This window comes from Rhamphochromis sp. 'chilingali', assembly GCF_963969265.1.
Source record: "Rhamphochromis sp. 'chilingali' genome assembly, chromosome: 20".
NCBI classification, from domain to species: domain Eukaryota; kingdom Metazoa; phylum Chordata; class Actinopteri; order Cichliformes; family Cichlidae; genus Rhamphochromis; species Rhamphochromis sp. 'chilingali'.
Window position 1 is genome coordinate 27,774,908 of NC_137947.1, and position 17,113 is coordinate 27,792,020.

General features: G+C 39.9%; 2 protein-coding genes across 3 annotated transcripts; both read left to right on the forward strand.

Annotated features, from left to right (window-relative positions):
• The first annotated feature begins 944 nt into the window (after positions 1 to 944).
• On the forward strand, positions 945 to 10,019 carry mcm8 (minichromosome maintenance 8 homologous recombination repair factor). Of its 2 annotated transcripts, none has more exons than XM_080869884.1 (21): positions 945 to 1,080; positions 1,502 to 1,758; positions 1,955 to 2,020; positions 2,147 to 2,229; positions 2,420 to 2,569; positions 2,721 to 2,818; positions 2,912 to 3,110; positions 3,250 to 3,335; positions 3,909 to 4,054; positions 4,266 to 4,346; positions 4,434 to 4,572; positions 4,879 to 4,909; positions 5,624 to 5,761; positions 5,936 to 5,996; positions 6,117 to 6,197; positions 6,511 to 6,706; positions 6,786 to 6,999; positions 7,093 to 7,302; positions 7,441 to 7,517; positions 8,401 to 8,590; positions 9,208 to 10,019. In XM_080869884.1, exons 2-21 carry the CDS (start codon positions 1,509 to 1,511, stop codon positions 9,298 to 9,300), a joined length of 2,589 nt encoding a protein of 862 aa, XP_080726010.1. In that variant the 5' UTR covers positions 945 to 1,080; positions 1,502 to 1,508; the 3' UTR covers positions 9,301 to 10,019. The 2 variants fall into 2 exon arrangements, with proteins under 2 accessions (XP_080726010.1, XP_080726009.1); XM_080869883.1 differs by having other exon boundaries at positions 978 to 1,184.
• Positions 10,020 to 10,244: 225 nt separating this feature from the next.
• Positions 10,245 to 16,526, forward strand: crls1 (cardiolipin synthase 1). The gene is made up of 7 exons (XM_080869885.1): positions 10,245 to 10,899; positions 12,326 to 12,463; positions 12,862 to 12,991; positions 13,074 to 13,159; positions 13,797 to 13,865; positions 14,579 to 14,670; positions 15,508 to 16,526. Exons 1-7 carry the CDS (start codon positions 10,396 to 10,398, stop codon positions 15,602 to 15,604), a joined length of 1,116 nt encoding a protein of 371 aa, XP_080726011.1. The 5' UTR covers positions 10,245 to 10,395; the 3' UTR covers positions 15,605 to 16,526.
• Positions 16,527 to 17,113: the final 587 nt, after the last annotated feature.

Sequence of the window (17,113 nt, forward strand, 5' to 3'; positions counted from 1 at the left end):
GTCCAGAAGATGGAGGCAGAGGGCTTTGTTTTGTGTTATGTGGTAGGCGTGAGTCATGGGTTGAAGGAGAGGGTGGGTTTACATCAAGGTTCTTATCTGCTCTCTTTTTTTTTTCATGGTGGTGATCGACAGGCTGAAAGTTGAGGTCAGGCAGGTCACAAACGACAATGTGATCTGTAATGAGAGTAGCGAGCAGGTTGAAGGGCCCTGGAGAGGTCGAGATGTGCTCAGGAGAGAAGGTGAATGAAAGCCAGTAGCAGCAACACAGAATACATGTGTATGAATGGTGAAAGGTAAAGCTACAAGTAGTAGAGACAATGAAGGTGGATGAGTTTAAAAACCTGGACTCAACCATCCAAAGCACCAGACAGTGCACCACAAGAAAGGTGAAGAAGAAGTGCAGGTGGAGTAGGTGGAGGTGAGTGTCAGGGCTCATTTGAGACAGAATGACTGCAAAAAAGGAGAAAGGGAAAGCCTGGAAGATGGTAGGGAGAGCTGCTAAGATGTATGGCTTGGATACAGCAGCATTAACCAAAATAAAAACAGGAAGCTAAGCTGGAGGTATCAAATCCCCAAAGCTGAAGATGTTTAGGTTTTCAGTGGAAATGAGCTCTATGGAAAAGATGAGAAATGAAAAATCTGGACATAGACCTCTGATGTTGGAGTCAGTCTTCCAGTTTTGAGGTTACAAGTTCTAATGCTTCTATTTATACTGAAATCAGTTTGCACTTTGCATCATCATTATCATCATCATCCTTACCTCGTAAATCTGCTCGTTTTAGCAGCAGGAAAGTGTCGGGGTAAAATCAAACATCTTTGGAGCAACTGACAGGGTTTGAATTCCTGCTCAGAGTATGCAGAGTATGGGGGCGGCAGGCGAATAAGAATTCTGTAGTAGTTTCGCTATCCTCTGGGGGGCAGTAAAGCGCTTTAAAGGCACATCTGACAAAATAACATTAAAAGAAGAAGCTTCTTCCTGGAGGGAATTTTTGTTTGGTAATATCAGTCTGCGTGAATTTTGAGACACCGAAACACGCAGTTTTGGTTTATGGAGTAATATATTGTGCACTTTCTTAAACTGTAAGATTTTTTACTCATTCTGTTCAAGAAAAGGCAGGCGGTGTGTTTTTACCTGTTGGCACTTTTTGAACGGAACATGTAGGGAAAAGTCGATGATTGTAGTTGTAAGTTGGCTAATAAGGATAACGTTACTAACTGTTGGAGAGAAAGAAATTAGACATGAAACATTAGCCCGCAGCTTTGTAACCTGAAATGTGTAGTTAGATCTGTAGGGATTTCACGGTTTTTAAAACGGAAGGGCAGTTAAGTTACCCAACAGTATTTTAAAATGTTAAAGTTGATCTTAAATCTGCAGTGTTGACTTGGAAAAGTAGAGCCAATCAACACAACATATATCAACATTTGCTGTAGTGCATATTTACAGTGTTTTGTGTTTCGTTAATACTGTCACTTATTTTTGTTCCTCCTTTCATTGTCTTAGGAAAGTAATGAGTGGACAGGATTCCAGGAGAGGCTCTTCTAGAGGAGGCAGGGGAGGAGGGAGTGGAAGTGGTGGCGGTGGATGGAGAGGAGGGAGTGGAAGTGGTGGCGGTGGATGGAGAGGAGGAGGTGGTGGTGGTGGTGGTGGATGGAGAGGACGAGGTAGTGGTGGAGGATGGAGAGGTAGACCATGGAGAGGAGGATCCGGAGGAGGTTGGAGAGGTGGAGCAGGAAACCATACCTACAGAGCGCAGAGAGGTGAGTTTCTGACAGTGTTTTTTTTGTAAGAAACCATTAGTAGAACTATATTTTTCTTTTTCTATTGAAAAAAGACGAGGTGAATACATGCTACATATTAGAGTTACTGCTTTGTCTAAAAAAACCCACACATTTGTGGTTGTGCAATGAATGAACAGCTGCAACAAAATAACCAACTGCTCAACTGTCTCTTCAGTCCTTTGTCAAACTACTCTTGATGCATTGTGTCCGTACAAAGGATGGACACTCTACTTCACAGATGGTATGTGTGCATTAATGGGTCCCTGTCACACTGTTACAATGGAAACTTTAGAAAGACGTCACATTTAATAGTCAGGATTATCTGTCTTTGTCTGTGCCCGTAATCTCCATGTCTTTTTATGTCCAGGATTTATAGAGAGTGGACCTAATGTGGAGAAAATCAAAGTGTTTGAGAAATATTTCACTTCCAGGATTCATCTGTTTGACAAGGTTCGTCAGATGAGCTCAGTGCACAACACACTGGCTCTTTAAGTTATCATTTGTCACAGCAATGGCACTACTTGGTGGCATCCTACTAAGAGACTTAATATGTTTTTGTTCCTTTAATTTCTCATCCATCTATATTATTTTCTTTGTCTGTTTCCATGTCACTTAAAGTGAACTTTGTTTTTGTGTACAGGATGAAATTGAGCGTCAGGGAAGTGTCCTGGTTGATTATGCTGACTTGATTGCAGACAAAACTGTGCGTCAGGCACTTCCTGACATAGTCACACAACTGAAACAACAACCAGAGGTGATGCTGAACTGTTTGGGACTGGCTATTCACCAGGTACACGCACAAAAGACCCTACCACACATTTTATGCTAGCGGGATGTTACAGTCTTAATGATGTTCATATTATAACAAATGCTCAAATTCTCAGTCTCTCTCAATCTAAAAACCCCAAACCCTGACTGAAAACTGTCTGCACATCATTCAGGTGTTGACTCTGGATTTGGAGAAGCAAGCTGCTGAGCTGCAAGAGGAAGAGTTTCCTGTTGCTACACCAGTCATCAATATTCCCCATATTAGTGCGAGGTATTTCATTCGGTGAAGAATGAGTTGTTTTCTTGACAGCCACTTTGAATGACAATAAATACGGATGACTGCATTTGTGTAAATTACCTGCAGGCTCTATAACTATGAGCCACTGACTCCACTGCGAATGTTACGTGCCAGTGTGTTTGGCCGGCTAGTTTGTGTGAAGGGAACAGTGGTGAGAGTGAGCAGTATTAGACCGCTATGCACCAGGTTGGCCTTCAGGTGTCGGACCTGCTCGACCACACTGTCTCTGGCTCTGCAGCATGGGAAATACACTACACCTACCAAAGTATGTACACGCACACTTATACGCTAACTTTTTTCTGCAACTTTCTTCCTGTACATAAAGGCTGTAAGTTAAATTGTATGCATGCATATGGCGTTCTTGTCAGCATTCACACATCTCTTGTTTGTGTTTTATCACCTAGTGCGGAAAGCCAGACTGTCGCAGTCATACCTTCATCCCCATCCGCAATTCTCCTCTTACACAGACTGTAGACTGGCAGATCATCAAGTGAGTATATCATGTACAGTGAAAAACTACAGTAAGACATAGCTAACAAAAATGGTTGTTGCAGTTGTTATTTGAGAGCGGGAAAGGATGCCATGTACTGATATCTACTGATATTTAACAAATTTCCCACCTGTGGGACTAATAAAGGTTATCTTATCTAAATGTACATGTAAAAATGCATGAAAGCTCCTCCAAAGAAAAGCCTTTCTGTTGCATGTATTTTTGAGGTATATACAGCATGTCCGTAAACTACTCTGTTGCCGGTCCATATTATAATCACCCTAACCCCAGGTCACTTACATTTAATTTTAAGTTGATTCATGAAGAATCTTTGTATGTAAGTTATCAGTCATTTATATTAAGGGACTTTACCTTTTGTTTTTTTGCTTGTATTATTTAGTGTGTACCATTTACTGTGCATATGTGTGTAGTTTTCATGTGTCACTCTGGACATTGTGCTTTATCAGCAGTTCACAGATATGAAGTATTGTCCTTAAAGGTCACATCTCGTGTAAATAACCTTTGTCATGAATCCCTGATCAATTGAATTTGAATTATTTTGTGCCACTTCAGGGTGCAGGAGTTGATAAGTGGAGAGCAGAGGGAGACTGGACGAATCCCACGGACAGTGGAGTGTCACCTGACCTCTGACCTCTGTGACAGCTGTGTACCTGGAGACACTGTTACTGTGACAGGGATAGTGAGAGTTAGCAATGATGGTACAAAAACACACATTCTGATCATTGTGAAAAGTTAAGCCAAAGAAATACCGGTGCAGTCTCTAATTCTAAATGTGTAGTGAATTATAAAAAATGTCTCAACTAAATCAAGCATTTATTCAACAAAAACTCTAAGCCTTTGAAGTTGGAGTTTGCTGGAAGAAGTGCCCTCCTACTTAGACATCAAACATAGTTTGACTGTGCTTTTTAGGTCCAGGCAGTTCTAGAGGAAATAAGGATCAGTGTATGTTCCTCCTCTACATTGAAGCTACTTCTGTCAGCAATACAAAAGGTATTCTCTTTGAGACCTTCACATTTATATTAATAGGCTTTAGTCTTTTAAGTATTTAATGAACTGGAACTTTTTCTAAATATTTAGGCAAGCAGTCCAAGATGGGAGGTCAAGGTTCAAGCGGGACAGTTGAAGATCGCTGTGGTGGGGAAGAGTTCAGTCTGAAGGAACTGTATGCTATTCAGGAGATCCAGTCACAGCCTGACTTGCTGCGACTTATAGTGCAGTAAGATGATTACTTACTGCATTTAATGCAGCTACCTAGTTTCATGTAGTATTGTTCTAAGAGTTATCGCAGCATCTATTTATTAAATTTTTGTCCAAACAATGGCGTTTGAATGGTATGGCGATGAGTCAATTTTAACAATTTAATCTCAAGTTATCTAGTTAGCTTGATTATTTATTTTATTTTTGTCAGGATTTAGAACTATAAAATTCTTCAGTCATCCAAAAATGTACTTTTTGATGATGATGGCATGCTACTACTGCACATCAACATATTTTAACTAATTGCGTCCACTTGTTTTTACAGCTCTTTGTGTCCTGTCATCTACGGCCATCTGGTGAGTTCCGCAAGACTGAGTACACTAACAAGCTTTTCATTAGAAATTACTACTTCTTTCCCGTCAGGGCTCACATCAGCGGATCGTCTAACTCAATCTCATCCTATCACTAATATCATCCTCTGTCATCCCATCTGTTTGTCCTCCTTTGCTATATTCATGATCTATCTCCATGATCTTCCTCCTTTGCTCCTGCCTGGCAGCTCCATATTCGGTATCCATCCAGTGTATCTACTCTCTCTTCCCTGTCCAAAAGATCTCAACCTTACCCCTCTAACTTTATCTCCAAAGTGTTTGACCTGAGATGTGTCACTGATATATTCATTTCTACTCCTGTCCATACTGATCACTCCCAATGAAAACCCAAACCCCTTTGGCTCTGCCTTTCTCTGTCATGGTCTCCAAACCATACATTATAGTTCAAAGTAGTTTTCACTACAACTTGTAAACCTTGCCTTTCACTCTTGCTGCTGTCCTTCTGTCACAAATCAGCCCTGACTCCATCCACTCCACCCTGCCTGCACTCTCTTCTTCACCTCTCTTGTACTCTGTCCATTGCTTCGGATAGTTGACCCGAGGTATTTAAACTCCTCTGCTTTAACTACCTCTACTTTTATCAGTTTCACTGCTGCTAATGAGGTCTTACTTGCAATGCTAAAGTTTAGTCTAACATCTTATGTCTCGTGTAATTCTTGTGTCTTTGTGTATCTGCAGCTGGTGAAAGCTGCCCTTGCTTTGGTTTTGTTTGGAGGCAGACAGAAACAAACAGGCAAGAATAGCATTCCAGTGAGAGCAGACCCCCACATCCTAATAGTGGGAGACCCCGGACTGGGAAAGAGTCAGATGTTACAGGTAACTTAGAGGACTTTGCGTAGAGAAATGAATACTAATGTCATGTCAACAGCGCTATGTTGACGACTCATAAGCTGAGACTGTGTATTGTGCTGTGTATTTCCTTTTTGAAACTTTGATATGTTCTTCTTCGACCTAGTACTATGCTCTACGTTTGTCTTTTACTCTGCATAGGCAGTGTGTAACGTGGCTCCCAGGGGTATCTATGTTTGTGGCAACAGTACCAGCACCACAGGTACAATGTGTTAAAGTAGAAAACTTCTTAACTAATTTGTTATACAGTAGTCATTAAGTATTTGGTTAAATATAGTCAAATTAGCAATGTGATCTTTACAGTTTTTCTGTTTTTCTTTAGGACTCACAGTAAGTTTATCTCGAGATGCAGGAACAGGGGATTATGCTCTGGAGGCCGGTGCTTTGGTTTTGGCAGACCAAGGTGGGAAATTTGTTTTTAAGCATATTTTAATGTGCTGTGAACATAAAACATTGCGACCTGTTCTAGTGGCTTTGAGGTAATTGCACTTTGGTATCTAGCCATATTTCTTAAAAAAAACATGTATAAAGTATTATTTATATTTCTTTTAACTTCACAGCATCTTCCACAAAGTATTCCTCCACTGCTTTGACCACTTTCACTTAGTTTGCCAGGCTCAAATTATCAGACAAGCCTTTCAGCCTGCAGGGGAATCTTTTTGCTTCACATGTGTCACAGTTAGTTGCTTGCGTTTCTTTTTTACTTGTTTATTTAGGTCTTTGCTGCATTGATGAGTTTGACAAGATGGGCAACCAGCAGCAGGCTCTGCTAGAAGCAATGGAGCAACAATCTGTGAGTCTGGCGAAGGCTGGTATAGTTTCCTCTCTGCCTGCTAGAACCTCAGTTGTGGCTGCTGCAAACCCAGTTGGAGGACATTACAACAGAGGCAAAACAGTCTCTGAAAATCTGAAGTAAGTTAAAGATGGAGGATACAGCAGATTGTATAGTATGTGACTTGTATTTACATTTGTGTACTCTTTTTCTGTATAGAATGGGATCAGCTCTCCTCTCTCGTTTTGATGTTGTCTTCCTGCTCCTGGACATCCCAGACGAGTCACATGACCGCCAGCTGTCGGAGCATGTCATGGCGAATAGGTCCGGGAGAGGCAGAACCAGCAGTGCCACAGTTACCAGAAATAACACTGAATTACAGACCTCAATCCTATTAGAGCACTCTGACATGCCACTGTCCGAACGTTTGCAGGTAAAGATGCGCTGTCTGCTCTCAGCGCACACGGATCACAATGATATCACACAAAAGCAATTGTTTTCAGGCATTAAGTGTATATTTTTCTAGATCCCTGCAGGTGAAAGTATAGACCCCATTCCAACGTGCCTTTTAAGAAAGTACATCAGCTACGCTCGTCAGTATGTCCGTCCCAAACTCTCTCCTGAAGCAGCACAAACCCTTCAGGAGTTCTACCTGTCACTGAGAGCTCAGGCAAACCCTACTGATGCCACACCAATCACCACACGACAGCTGGAGTCATTAATTAGACTAACTGAGGTAGGTTTGGATAGCGGTGCATTCTCTCAACACACCTGGCAAAATGTGATGGATGAATACACAAAGTAAAAATACAGTTTTGGGGAACAGAAGGGATCAGTTTCCTGCTGGTGTCTCATGGTAGCTGTTTTTGTGTAGGCAAGAGTCAAGTTGGAGCTGAGAGAAACAGCCACTAAGAGTGATGCTGAGGATGTTGTTGAGATCATGAAACACAGGTAAGCCGAACAATCGATGCTCACAGCTTGTAGGCAATAGCATTTATAAATGTAGGAAAATGAAATGCATTTTCTGTCCTTTCAGTTAGCTGCTGCCTTTGATGACACATTACCTCATTTGAAGTATTGATCAATTGCTCCAAGGTGCCAGGAGCAACACCATTATAGCGCAATAGTTGTGAGGGCTCTAAGCATAAAAGTAAAAATAAAAATCATTGCTCAACACTTGTACCTCTTATGTCGTGGTTTGTGCTTGTTAACTAGCTGATTAAAGCCAAGCCTTTCCACCATGTTACTGCATCAGTAATTTGCATCCACCATTTGCTTATTGTCATATGGACAATATTGGACTAATGTAACCCTCTCCATCCATAATAGTGTCATGTGGAGCGGAGCTAGCAATGCTCAGTTGAGTCATCTGTTTGCTCTTGAGTTCCACATCGCCAGCTGCTCCTCCTCCTTTGCAGTCTGGTTGTTCTCAATGGTGTTTTTGCCTCAAACACATTTGTTGTTTCCACCAGTTTTCTTGCATATTTTGCAAAGTACTGTGCTTTGTTGGAGGTTGTTGAAGTAGCTCCCTTTCTAGGAACTAAATTGTAATAGAAGACTGAAACAGCTCTTACAGTCAGACATGCTTGGACTTGTTTCACTGGGGAACATAAATACATGGTGTTGCTATTGCAGGGATACGGTATACAACACTTTAATATCACAGAAAATACATACTAGTAATAATGTGCACAGTATGATAGGCCAAAGCCAACTCTAAGATGATAAGTGTTAATATTTTTGTTAAATAATATTCACAATATTAATACGTCTGAATTGCTCACACCTGCATGTAAATTTCTCTCTCCTTCGTTTTGTGGGTCTTGTTTTTCAGTCTGGCCAACACGTATTCAGATGGTCTCGGCAATCTGGACTTTGAGCGCTCTCAGCTCGGGTCTGGTATGAGTCAGCGCAGTGCTGCAAAACGACTGGTCAATGCACTGCACCAGCACGCTCAGAGGACCGGTCAGAAGCAGTTCGACGTACAGACGCTTCGATCCATTGCCGACAGAGTGAACGTTAAGGTGAAAGCACTGAAATATAAAATAATAAATAATAAAAATACTGTGTCTGATTTACAGTATAAAGCAAAGACACAAACATTAATAGTGTTCTCTCACCATTTGTGAGCAATTACTTTGGATGTCATCATGATACAAAAACTTTATTAAAGGAAAATAGGAAAAAGGTATCGACTTGTTTAAGCTCTTTGTGAATAAAAATGCAAAAACAAACATTAGAAAAGCATGTGGAAGATTTAAAGATATACAGACACTGCTTTAGCCAATATGTAGACCACATCAGCAAGGGTTAGAACTCTTGATTATCCCAAAATGAAATAAAACTCCAACTCTAAATGTTTTATCAAACACAGCACATCTTTAATGGTGCCTTACTGACTGAAATCGGTCAGATATTGTGTACAATACTTTTGATTTTTACACAAAGCTTTGTACCTAATATAGAGAAGATTTTCCAAAACCTTTATATTTTGCCTTTTGTAACTATACACAGGTTGGCTTCCCCCTCCTCACCACAAACCTTAGTGATTTCATACTTAAACATGAATGAAAACGATATGCTCAATTGCATTAAATGTATAATTCTTAATTATATTAAGTCAATCATTAATTCTTTCTAGGTGATGGATTTCGAAGGCCTCTTGAGTTCCCTGAATGAACAAGGTTTTCTGCTGAAGAAAGGGCCCAAGCTGTACCAACTGCAAACAATCTAACTTCTTACAGCTTTCACAGGCTCAAACCTGCAGACTTTATCAAAAGGTCGATCATTGGACCATGTTCTGTAAAAAGCAAAAGAAATGGAGACTGCAGTTTGACCATTAGAAGAGATAGAAAAAACCACGAACAACAAAAACAAGGCTGAAAAAAAAAAGGAAATACTGAAACTTGATCTTTACCGCTACCACAGCTTCTTGTAAAGACAATATCCCACTAACCAGAGAAATGTTAGACTTGAGATTGATATATTGTCTTAACATTTCATTCATAATCCAGATAAAGATAGATTTTCAGAACCGGGCAACCCTTAGTTTAAGCAAAGTTGCAAATTTTGCCTTTAAGTTACACAACTTTGTCTAAACTGAATATGAAAGAAAACTGATTACTTACCATTTTTTTCTACAAATACTTAAAGAATACTTCAGAAGAATGAACATAATATGTATATGATGTTTATGTAAGCTTGTCTGTGGTTATATTTTAGAGAAGGCACTAATATAACCCCGTCAACCCATAATAGTGTCATAATAAGCTGCCCTTGTATTATAAAATTTCTTATTTTTCTGAAAGATTGACTTCAGTATTGGGTGTCCTGTTGGATGTATAGTATTTGCTTTTCATTTTTGTCTTAAACATACGTTCATGGTTACGTTCTGTCTCTCTGCGGTGCACTTTATTAAATGATGTGGAACAATCAGCCTTTTGTTTGTTGTTGTTTTTTGATTTGTTTTTACAAAAAGGGAGGTAGTGAAAATGCTTTTAATTTGTAATTCAAAAGACTAATACGCTAAATATTTACTTATTATTTAAGAAATTGTTACAATTTATTAACGACAAGTCCGACTATTATCTGATTTTTCTATCTCTTGATACACCACTTATTTAAATAAGCGACTCTCTTTTTAAATTAAAAACGCTGAAGGAAAGTAAGTTTTACGACATCATGTACCGTATCGATTTACGGCAACATGGCAGCCTGCTGGCTCGATGAGGGTACCCGTCGGCTCTGACCATCAGGGTCTTTAACTTCACGATGAACTCGCGGGGAAACGGCACGAGGCCAGCAGGTCGGTAACGTAAGTCTCGTGAAGATGATGACGCTGTGTTTTCGGGGGATTTCTGCACCGCTGTGCCGCAACACAAACGTTCGTTGTCTGGTGTCCGCGCGGAGTGCGCCCGTGTGCCTACTGGAGCCCGTATCATGGCGGCTCAGATACACACCTGCGCCCGTGTGCCTACTGGAGCCCGTATCATGGCGGCTCAGATACACACCTGTCACGGAGTTCGCTAGGTTGAAACGACCTCAGGTGAGCGGCTCGTACCTCGCGAGACTCAAAGGGACAGACAGCCGTGTCGCGTGTTGGAGTGGGGTCCTCCAGCAGGGAAAGCAGACTCCATGGCACGTGCAAGGACCTATACCCATGACCCAGGGAGGTCACGAGCGGTATGCGGCCAGTTTCCGTTCTCTGCTGTCCCCGAGCGCTCGAGGACTGTGCAGTGGAAAGACCGACGAGAAGCCGGACAGTTCTACCGGAGAGGAGAGGGGTGACGCCGGCACGGTACCGGGACACGGACTGTTCAAGTTCAAAGAGCTGGTGAGTACAGAGGTGACAGGAGTATGAACTTCACAGAAGGGGGTAGGCACCGTAGATGCATGTTGTACAACAATTAATAAAGTGTAACTCATGTGTGTTCATCAGTTGCTGGCCAAAACGGTGCAATGGTTTATACTTTTAAAAGGAACAATGACCATAACATGACCAAAACATGAAGAAACACACAGTTGCTTAAGTAGAATTTACAATAGTGTAATCATTGGTCACACTAGAAGAGCTTTGTGGGTAATTTTCCACTGAAGAGGGAGCACTGGGCTTTGTTCCAGAAAAGAGAAACTGGATTTTTGTGTTTGTGAGCTATCCCAAACCCTGGGTCATTTACTGGCCCAATGGACTCTGTGAACCCAGAGGTTTAAATGTCAAGATTTTTTACAGTACGTTTCCTCGTAAAACAGCCTTATTAGGTTTAATGAATACAAGTCCACAAGTAAATAGTTTTTCCTGTACATAAAAATGGCATGTTTAAAATACCCATCAGTCCATTTTCTTCCACTTGTTGCGGTGGGCTGGAGCCCATGTCAGCGGTCATAGAGGTTTATGGTCACAAGATTGTTGCGGGGATAACACAAAAAGAATGTTAACCATTGATACTCACACCTAGAGCCAGTTTATAGAATCACCAATGAACAACGTTTTTGAAGCCAGAGTACCTGGAGAAATCCCATGCAGACAAACAACATGCAAACTCCACACATAAACTCTGCAGACTGGATTTAAACCCAGAACCTTCGTCCTATGACACAGCAGTGTTAACCGCCATATGACCCAGCTTAACATAAGCTTTTAATTACTAAATACCACTGTGACTTGAATGGTGTGGAAGGTTGTGGTGTAGGGATAAAAGGAGTTTTCAGTTATGAAGTAGATCTCCTGCAGTCTTAAATCGAGCTTTACTTGGTCACTATTGGGTTTTTTTGTCCTCTAGGAAAATTTAAGTTCTGTGACTGTAGAACAACAATATCACCAACTATTTTCTCCCCTACTGTTTTAGATGAATCGTAGTGATAAGTCACATTGGTACACGTTCATATTCCTTGGACCTGATAAAAAATGGAGTCTCTTATTTAACTGTCACCATCTTGTATCCTGTTGTAGGTCCTCTACTCATAAGGGAAACAAATAAATCATTATTTAAAAAACTGTTTTAAAGCTAACTATTGCATTTGCCAACATAAAATTGATTTGAGTCATTAGAGAAAATATAAATTCCTGCCATTGGTAAATGTCATCTTATTTGTTTATAAGGCCAATGCAGAATCGATATATATTGCACACATTACTGAGAACAGCTGCTAGAAAAGATTTAGGCTGACTGATCTGAAGCAAGTTCTGTAATGATTTTTTTTTTTCTTAATAGCTCTAGCTGTAAACTCTGTCGTAATATTTACTTATTTTTTTTCTTCAGTATGAGAATCCATGGACAATCCCCAACCTGTTATGTGTGTGTCGGATTTTGCTGGCTCCATTCCTTGGTCATCTGATCATCCAGCAGAAATTTCACCTCAGTTTGGCTCTGTTTGCGCTGGCCGGAGCTACTGACCTGGTAATCTACACATAAACGGACATTTACACTAAAGCACTTCCTGCACAGGTGTGTGGTTCCAGTCTGGAGTTGCATACCTGTACAAGGAAATCTTGTAAACTCATTTTCAGCTTCTGAGGATTGCAAACAGTTTTGGACATTTAACACATGTCAATGATGCACCTGTAAAAATATTTTTAAAAACGTGGTAGTTGAAATATTTACTATTTGTGTATCAAGTCAAGATCAAGATGCATGAGATGCAAATAAAGTTAATTAGGCTTTTAAATTGGGACTCACTGCATTCTGATCTGCCCCGAACCTTTTAGTTGTCTTACTTAGCTCAGCTTAGAAACTTGTACCACAATGAATTTACATCTTTATTTATTCATTTTTCTGTCTCATTCTCTCTTACTCAGTTGGATGGTTACATTGCCAGAACGTGGCCCACTCAAAAGTCGGCACTGGGCAGTGCTCTCGACCCACTGGCTGACAAGATTCTCATCAGTATTTTATATGTCAGTCTCACCTATGCTGAACTTATACCAGGTATAATACTCAGTGTATTTCTGTGTTTTCTTCCTGTCTCAAACAAGGATATAAGATTTTTAACTGTGGACTTCTGTTTCAGCTCCACTGACAGCTCTAGTGATTTTCAGAGACATTGGTTTGATAGCTGCTGTCTTCTGGGTCAGATACAAGACGGTACCTCCACCGGTGAGACATATCATTCTAAAAAACTAAACTTTAACTGAGGATCTTCTATTTAAATGCCATGTAGACACTCAAATTTCAAGATATTTTCATGTGCACTGTACAGAAGTTTGCTGCAGCTAAACTGTGGGTGCAGCAGAGGGTGCTTGCAATGTAGTCCTCACTGCCAAAAATGGCACAGTTGATTTTAGTAATTATATTATTTATACCCATCCATCCCTGTATTTATAATGCATTTTAACTGAAAGGAAGCACTTCGAGAGTGCAACCCTCTGTCAAGGCAGCGCGCTTGCTGAGTATATTTACGTTCAAACAATAATATTTTATTTTGTATATATTTATTTTGGTTTCTTTGTTCTTTTTAAGCATACTTTAAGAGGTTTATAGTGCAGTAAACAGAGGTTTACTTTGATTACTCAGATATTATGTAAGAATAGAAAATATGTATTGATTTGTAAGTTGAAAAACATGAATAAATAAATCTATATAACAATTTATGTTGTCTTCTACCAAAAACATGATGAATATTGCTAAAGTAAATCTTAACTGCTCTTTACTATTTTGGGGCCACAGTGATTCTGGACTGCATTGTGAGTGTCTGTAATACTGAATCTACAGTTTCTTCCTCTTATTTCTGCAGGTGACCCTCACCAAGTTTTTTAACCCCTGCTATACTACTGCCCAGCTCAAGCCCACACTCATCAGCAAGGTGAGATGTACAACCATGCACTCTGCTCTTTACCGATTGGAAAAACTGTAGAAGACCTTTCACCATGAAGTGTTTGTAATGTAGTTTTACCTCTACACGTGTTAGGAGCACCGCTGATGTAGTTTTACAGAGTTTACTAATCTTTACACTCAATAAGCAAAAGTTACTAAACAATAAATGATTAATGCCTTTAGGCTACTCATCAGCACCTTTACACAGCCTGTTGTGCATCTTGCATCGGCACATTTCCTCATGCTTGGCGTCAAATTGGATGTCAGTTAAACTCTGTAAACATTGGATGTTTTTGAGGTAGACATTCAATGTGATGAGGATATGAACAAAGCTAGTTTGTGCCTGTTGTGTCCTCACCCTATCAACACCCAGATAATTAAAAAATTGTTTCATTTTTGTTTAAAAGACCTGTGCTTCAGTATTTCCCAATTTTGCACAGTTTATTTATCCAGGGTTTAATATTCATAACTTCAGCCAACATTCTCAAGTTATATGGTTTATTACTGCAGCCTATGTAAAATATGTAACTTCTCTTAAATACACCTGACACTGATTCATTCTATGTTTGAATCCACAAATAGCCTTTAAACAGTCTGAAATACTAGCATAATTTCATTTCAAATATGTGCAAAATTCTATCATGCCTTCATCTTTCTTTTCTGACTTTTATTTTATTCATGATTCATGTTCTTTTTCAATAGATTAACACGGCCATTCAGCTATGTCTGGTTGCAGCTTCTTTGGCCGCTCCGGTCTTCCAGTATACAGACAGCATCCTGCTGCAGTGCTTATGGTAAACCACACGCTCTACATTATTTATGCAATCGCAGTTTCATCCACTTAGCTTTCATATCCAAAATGTCCTTTTCCTTTCAGTCTGGTGGTACAACCAAAAAAAAAAAAATTGTACAATGGATGCAAATGGTCTCATCTCAGTCAAGCACATAAATGCTGTTTGTTGCAGCACGTTGTTCAGGTTAAGTGTACTGACTCATTTCAGTCCGCACCTCAGAGTGAGCTTGAGTAGAAATCAGACCAATGACAAACATGTTGTGCCATAGTAACCTACATTTTTACAAATCTACTTCAGTGGACTGTTGAACTGAGCATCGTAATTGATTTACAAGCCTTACAGTTTGGATTACTGATATGAAACTATGGGCTTTTATTTAGTTAGATTTTAGAGTTGTAAGACAAATCTTAAATGCTTTTGTTTGCTGTGGTTGATTAAACAGACTATATCGAATATCTAAAGATAGTATATACAGTTATAATAAATTTTTCCAATTAAATCGAGTTTTAAGTTAAACAACAGGTTAAGAAATGAATGAGGGTAAATTACAGTTAAAGCTCATCATACTCTTTCTTTAGCCAATGTGTCTTTCTTCATAAGACCACTGGGGGCAGCATAGTCACACTTTCAAATTCAACACATTTAATGTTTATAACAAACTGGAGATTAATTCATTCCTCACCACAATAAGATAACAAATTCTATTATTCTTTTAATATTAATATAAAAATGATTTACCTCTCCATCTTTTTTCTAACTTTGAAAGTATTTGGTCAAATTATTTTTAAGTGCAAAGTTTGGTGTGTATTACAGCACATGTCATTTATCATGTTGCAGGTATATTACAGCAGTGACTACAACTGCATCAGGTTATAGCTACTGGCACTACGGCCGCAAGACTGTTCAGGTGTTGAACACCAGATCACCGTCATAAACGCACCGAAAGCAGAACAAAAGCAGTCGCCCCAGAGACACTGAGCCCCAGTAAAAGGATGGACAGACGGATGGACGATCGCCAGGAGCTCTAAGACCAAGTGGATGTGACAACCATACACATGTCACCATGGAAATGACACATGGAAACCAACTGAGGCCGCAGATGGTTTACTGCAACACTACAGAAACGCCTAACAGCAGTGGAGCCTGCAGACAGCATTCAGAGACAGGATAAAAACAGCAAACGCAAATATAGACCGTCCACCCACAACACGAAACAAGAGCTTCTGTTTATTTTTTCTTAGGTTTTCAATCAAGGGGTTGCAATGTGAACCTAATTATTGTCACATGATTGTCATTTTTACACAACTGTGATTTATGATTAAAAAGGAAATCTGCTTTCGTGTTTGTCCACGAGAATCTTTCGGATGCAGGGGATTTTTTTTTCCCTCAGGGAGGGGTAATCTTATGGGACACATGTGACAGCTGATCTATTTAAAACCAACAATCGGGGGATTAAAATTTGGGTGCGCGGTGAAATGACATCCTAGCTGGGCTCCACAGGCCCAGCAGATTCTCAGTCCTGATTCATTTAGTGCTGCTTTGAGCTTAAATTTGTCAAGGCCAATGCCAAGCTGCAGATTAGTATCCTTATTAAGGAATGTGGAGTCAATGATCCTATTATTACTTGAATAATTAATAAAAAGCATCAACTTTTAAATTGCTGCTATTAATCCAAACCTTCAAATTATCAGCTGTTGTGAGAACAAAACACCTCAGCTTTGGGAAAGGTGAGGATCCCATTTTATTATTTTCCTCATGTATTGTAGACAAGAAAATAAATAATAGGGACTGATTGCACACATTTCCTTTGCTTTTATGTATGTGTATCATTAAAAACCACAACAACTGCAGTGCTGTTTTCAAGTGCTTCCAGTCTTGGGATCAATATGCCTGATAAGCCAGAGGTTATGCAGAGGCCCGGGGAGAACGCGAGCCATTGCGGATGAACTCCTCAGGCGGTCGTATCTTACTCCACTGTGCATTTTTTTCCCTCAAGAAGAAAACTAGTGTGATGAGGGGAAACGAGAAAGCATAACCTTTTCATCTCCATTTATTTCCCAGCAATTTTCTGCACCACTTGGGTAATGCAGCTTCCTCGCCGAGCATGTGCTGATGACTGCCAGGCTTTTGCAAGTTGTTTTCATGGCCTTGAGTAGGATGTCTCCTCATTATATCTTCAGTGAATAAATTTAAACGATCCCATTTTAATATGAGACATCCATCACCGAGAACAAATTGATACCTACGCTTATTAAAACACTGCTTAAAGAAGTTCTGCTGCTTTATATTTTTTTCCCCCAAAGTCTATATTTGATAAGACTAATTGGATGTGTACAGTATAATTTGGAAGTTGTTTGGTGCCCCACAGTCTTTTCATATAGTGTTTGGGAGAAGCTTTAATTAGTTATGCCTTTGAGATTAAAGATGGGGAAAACACACCTTC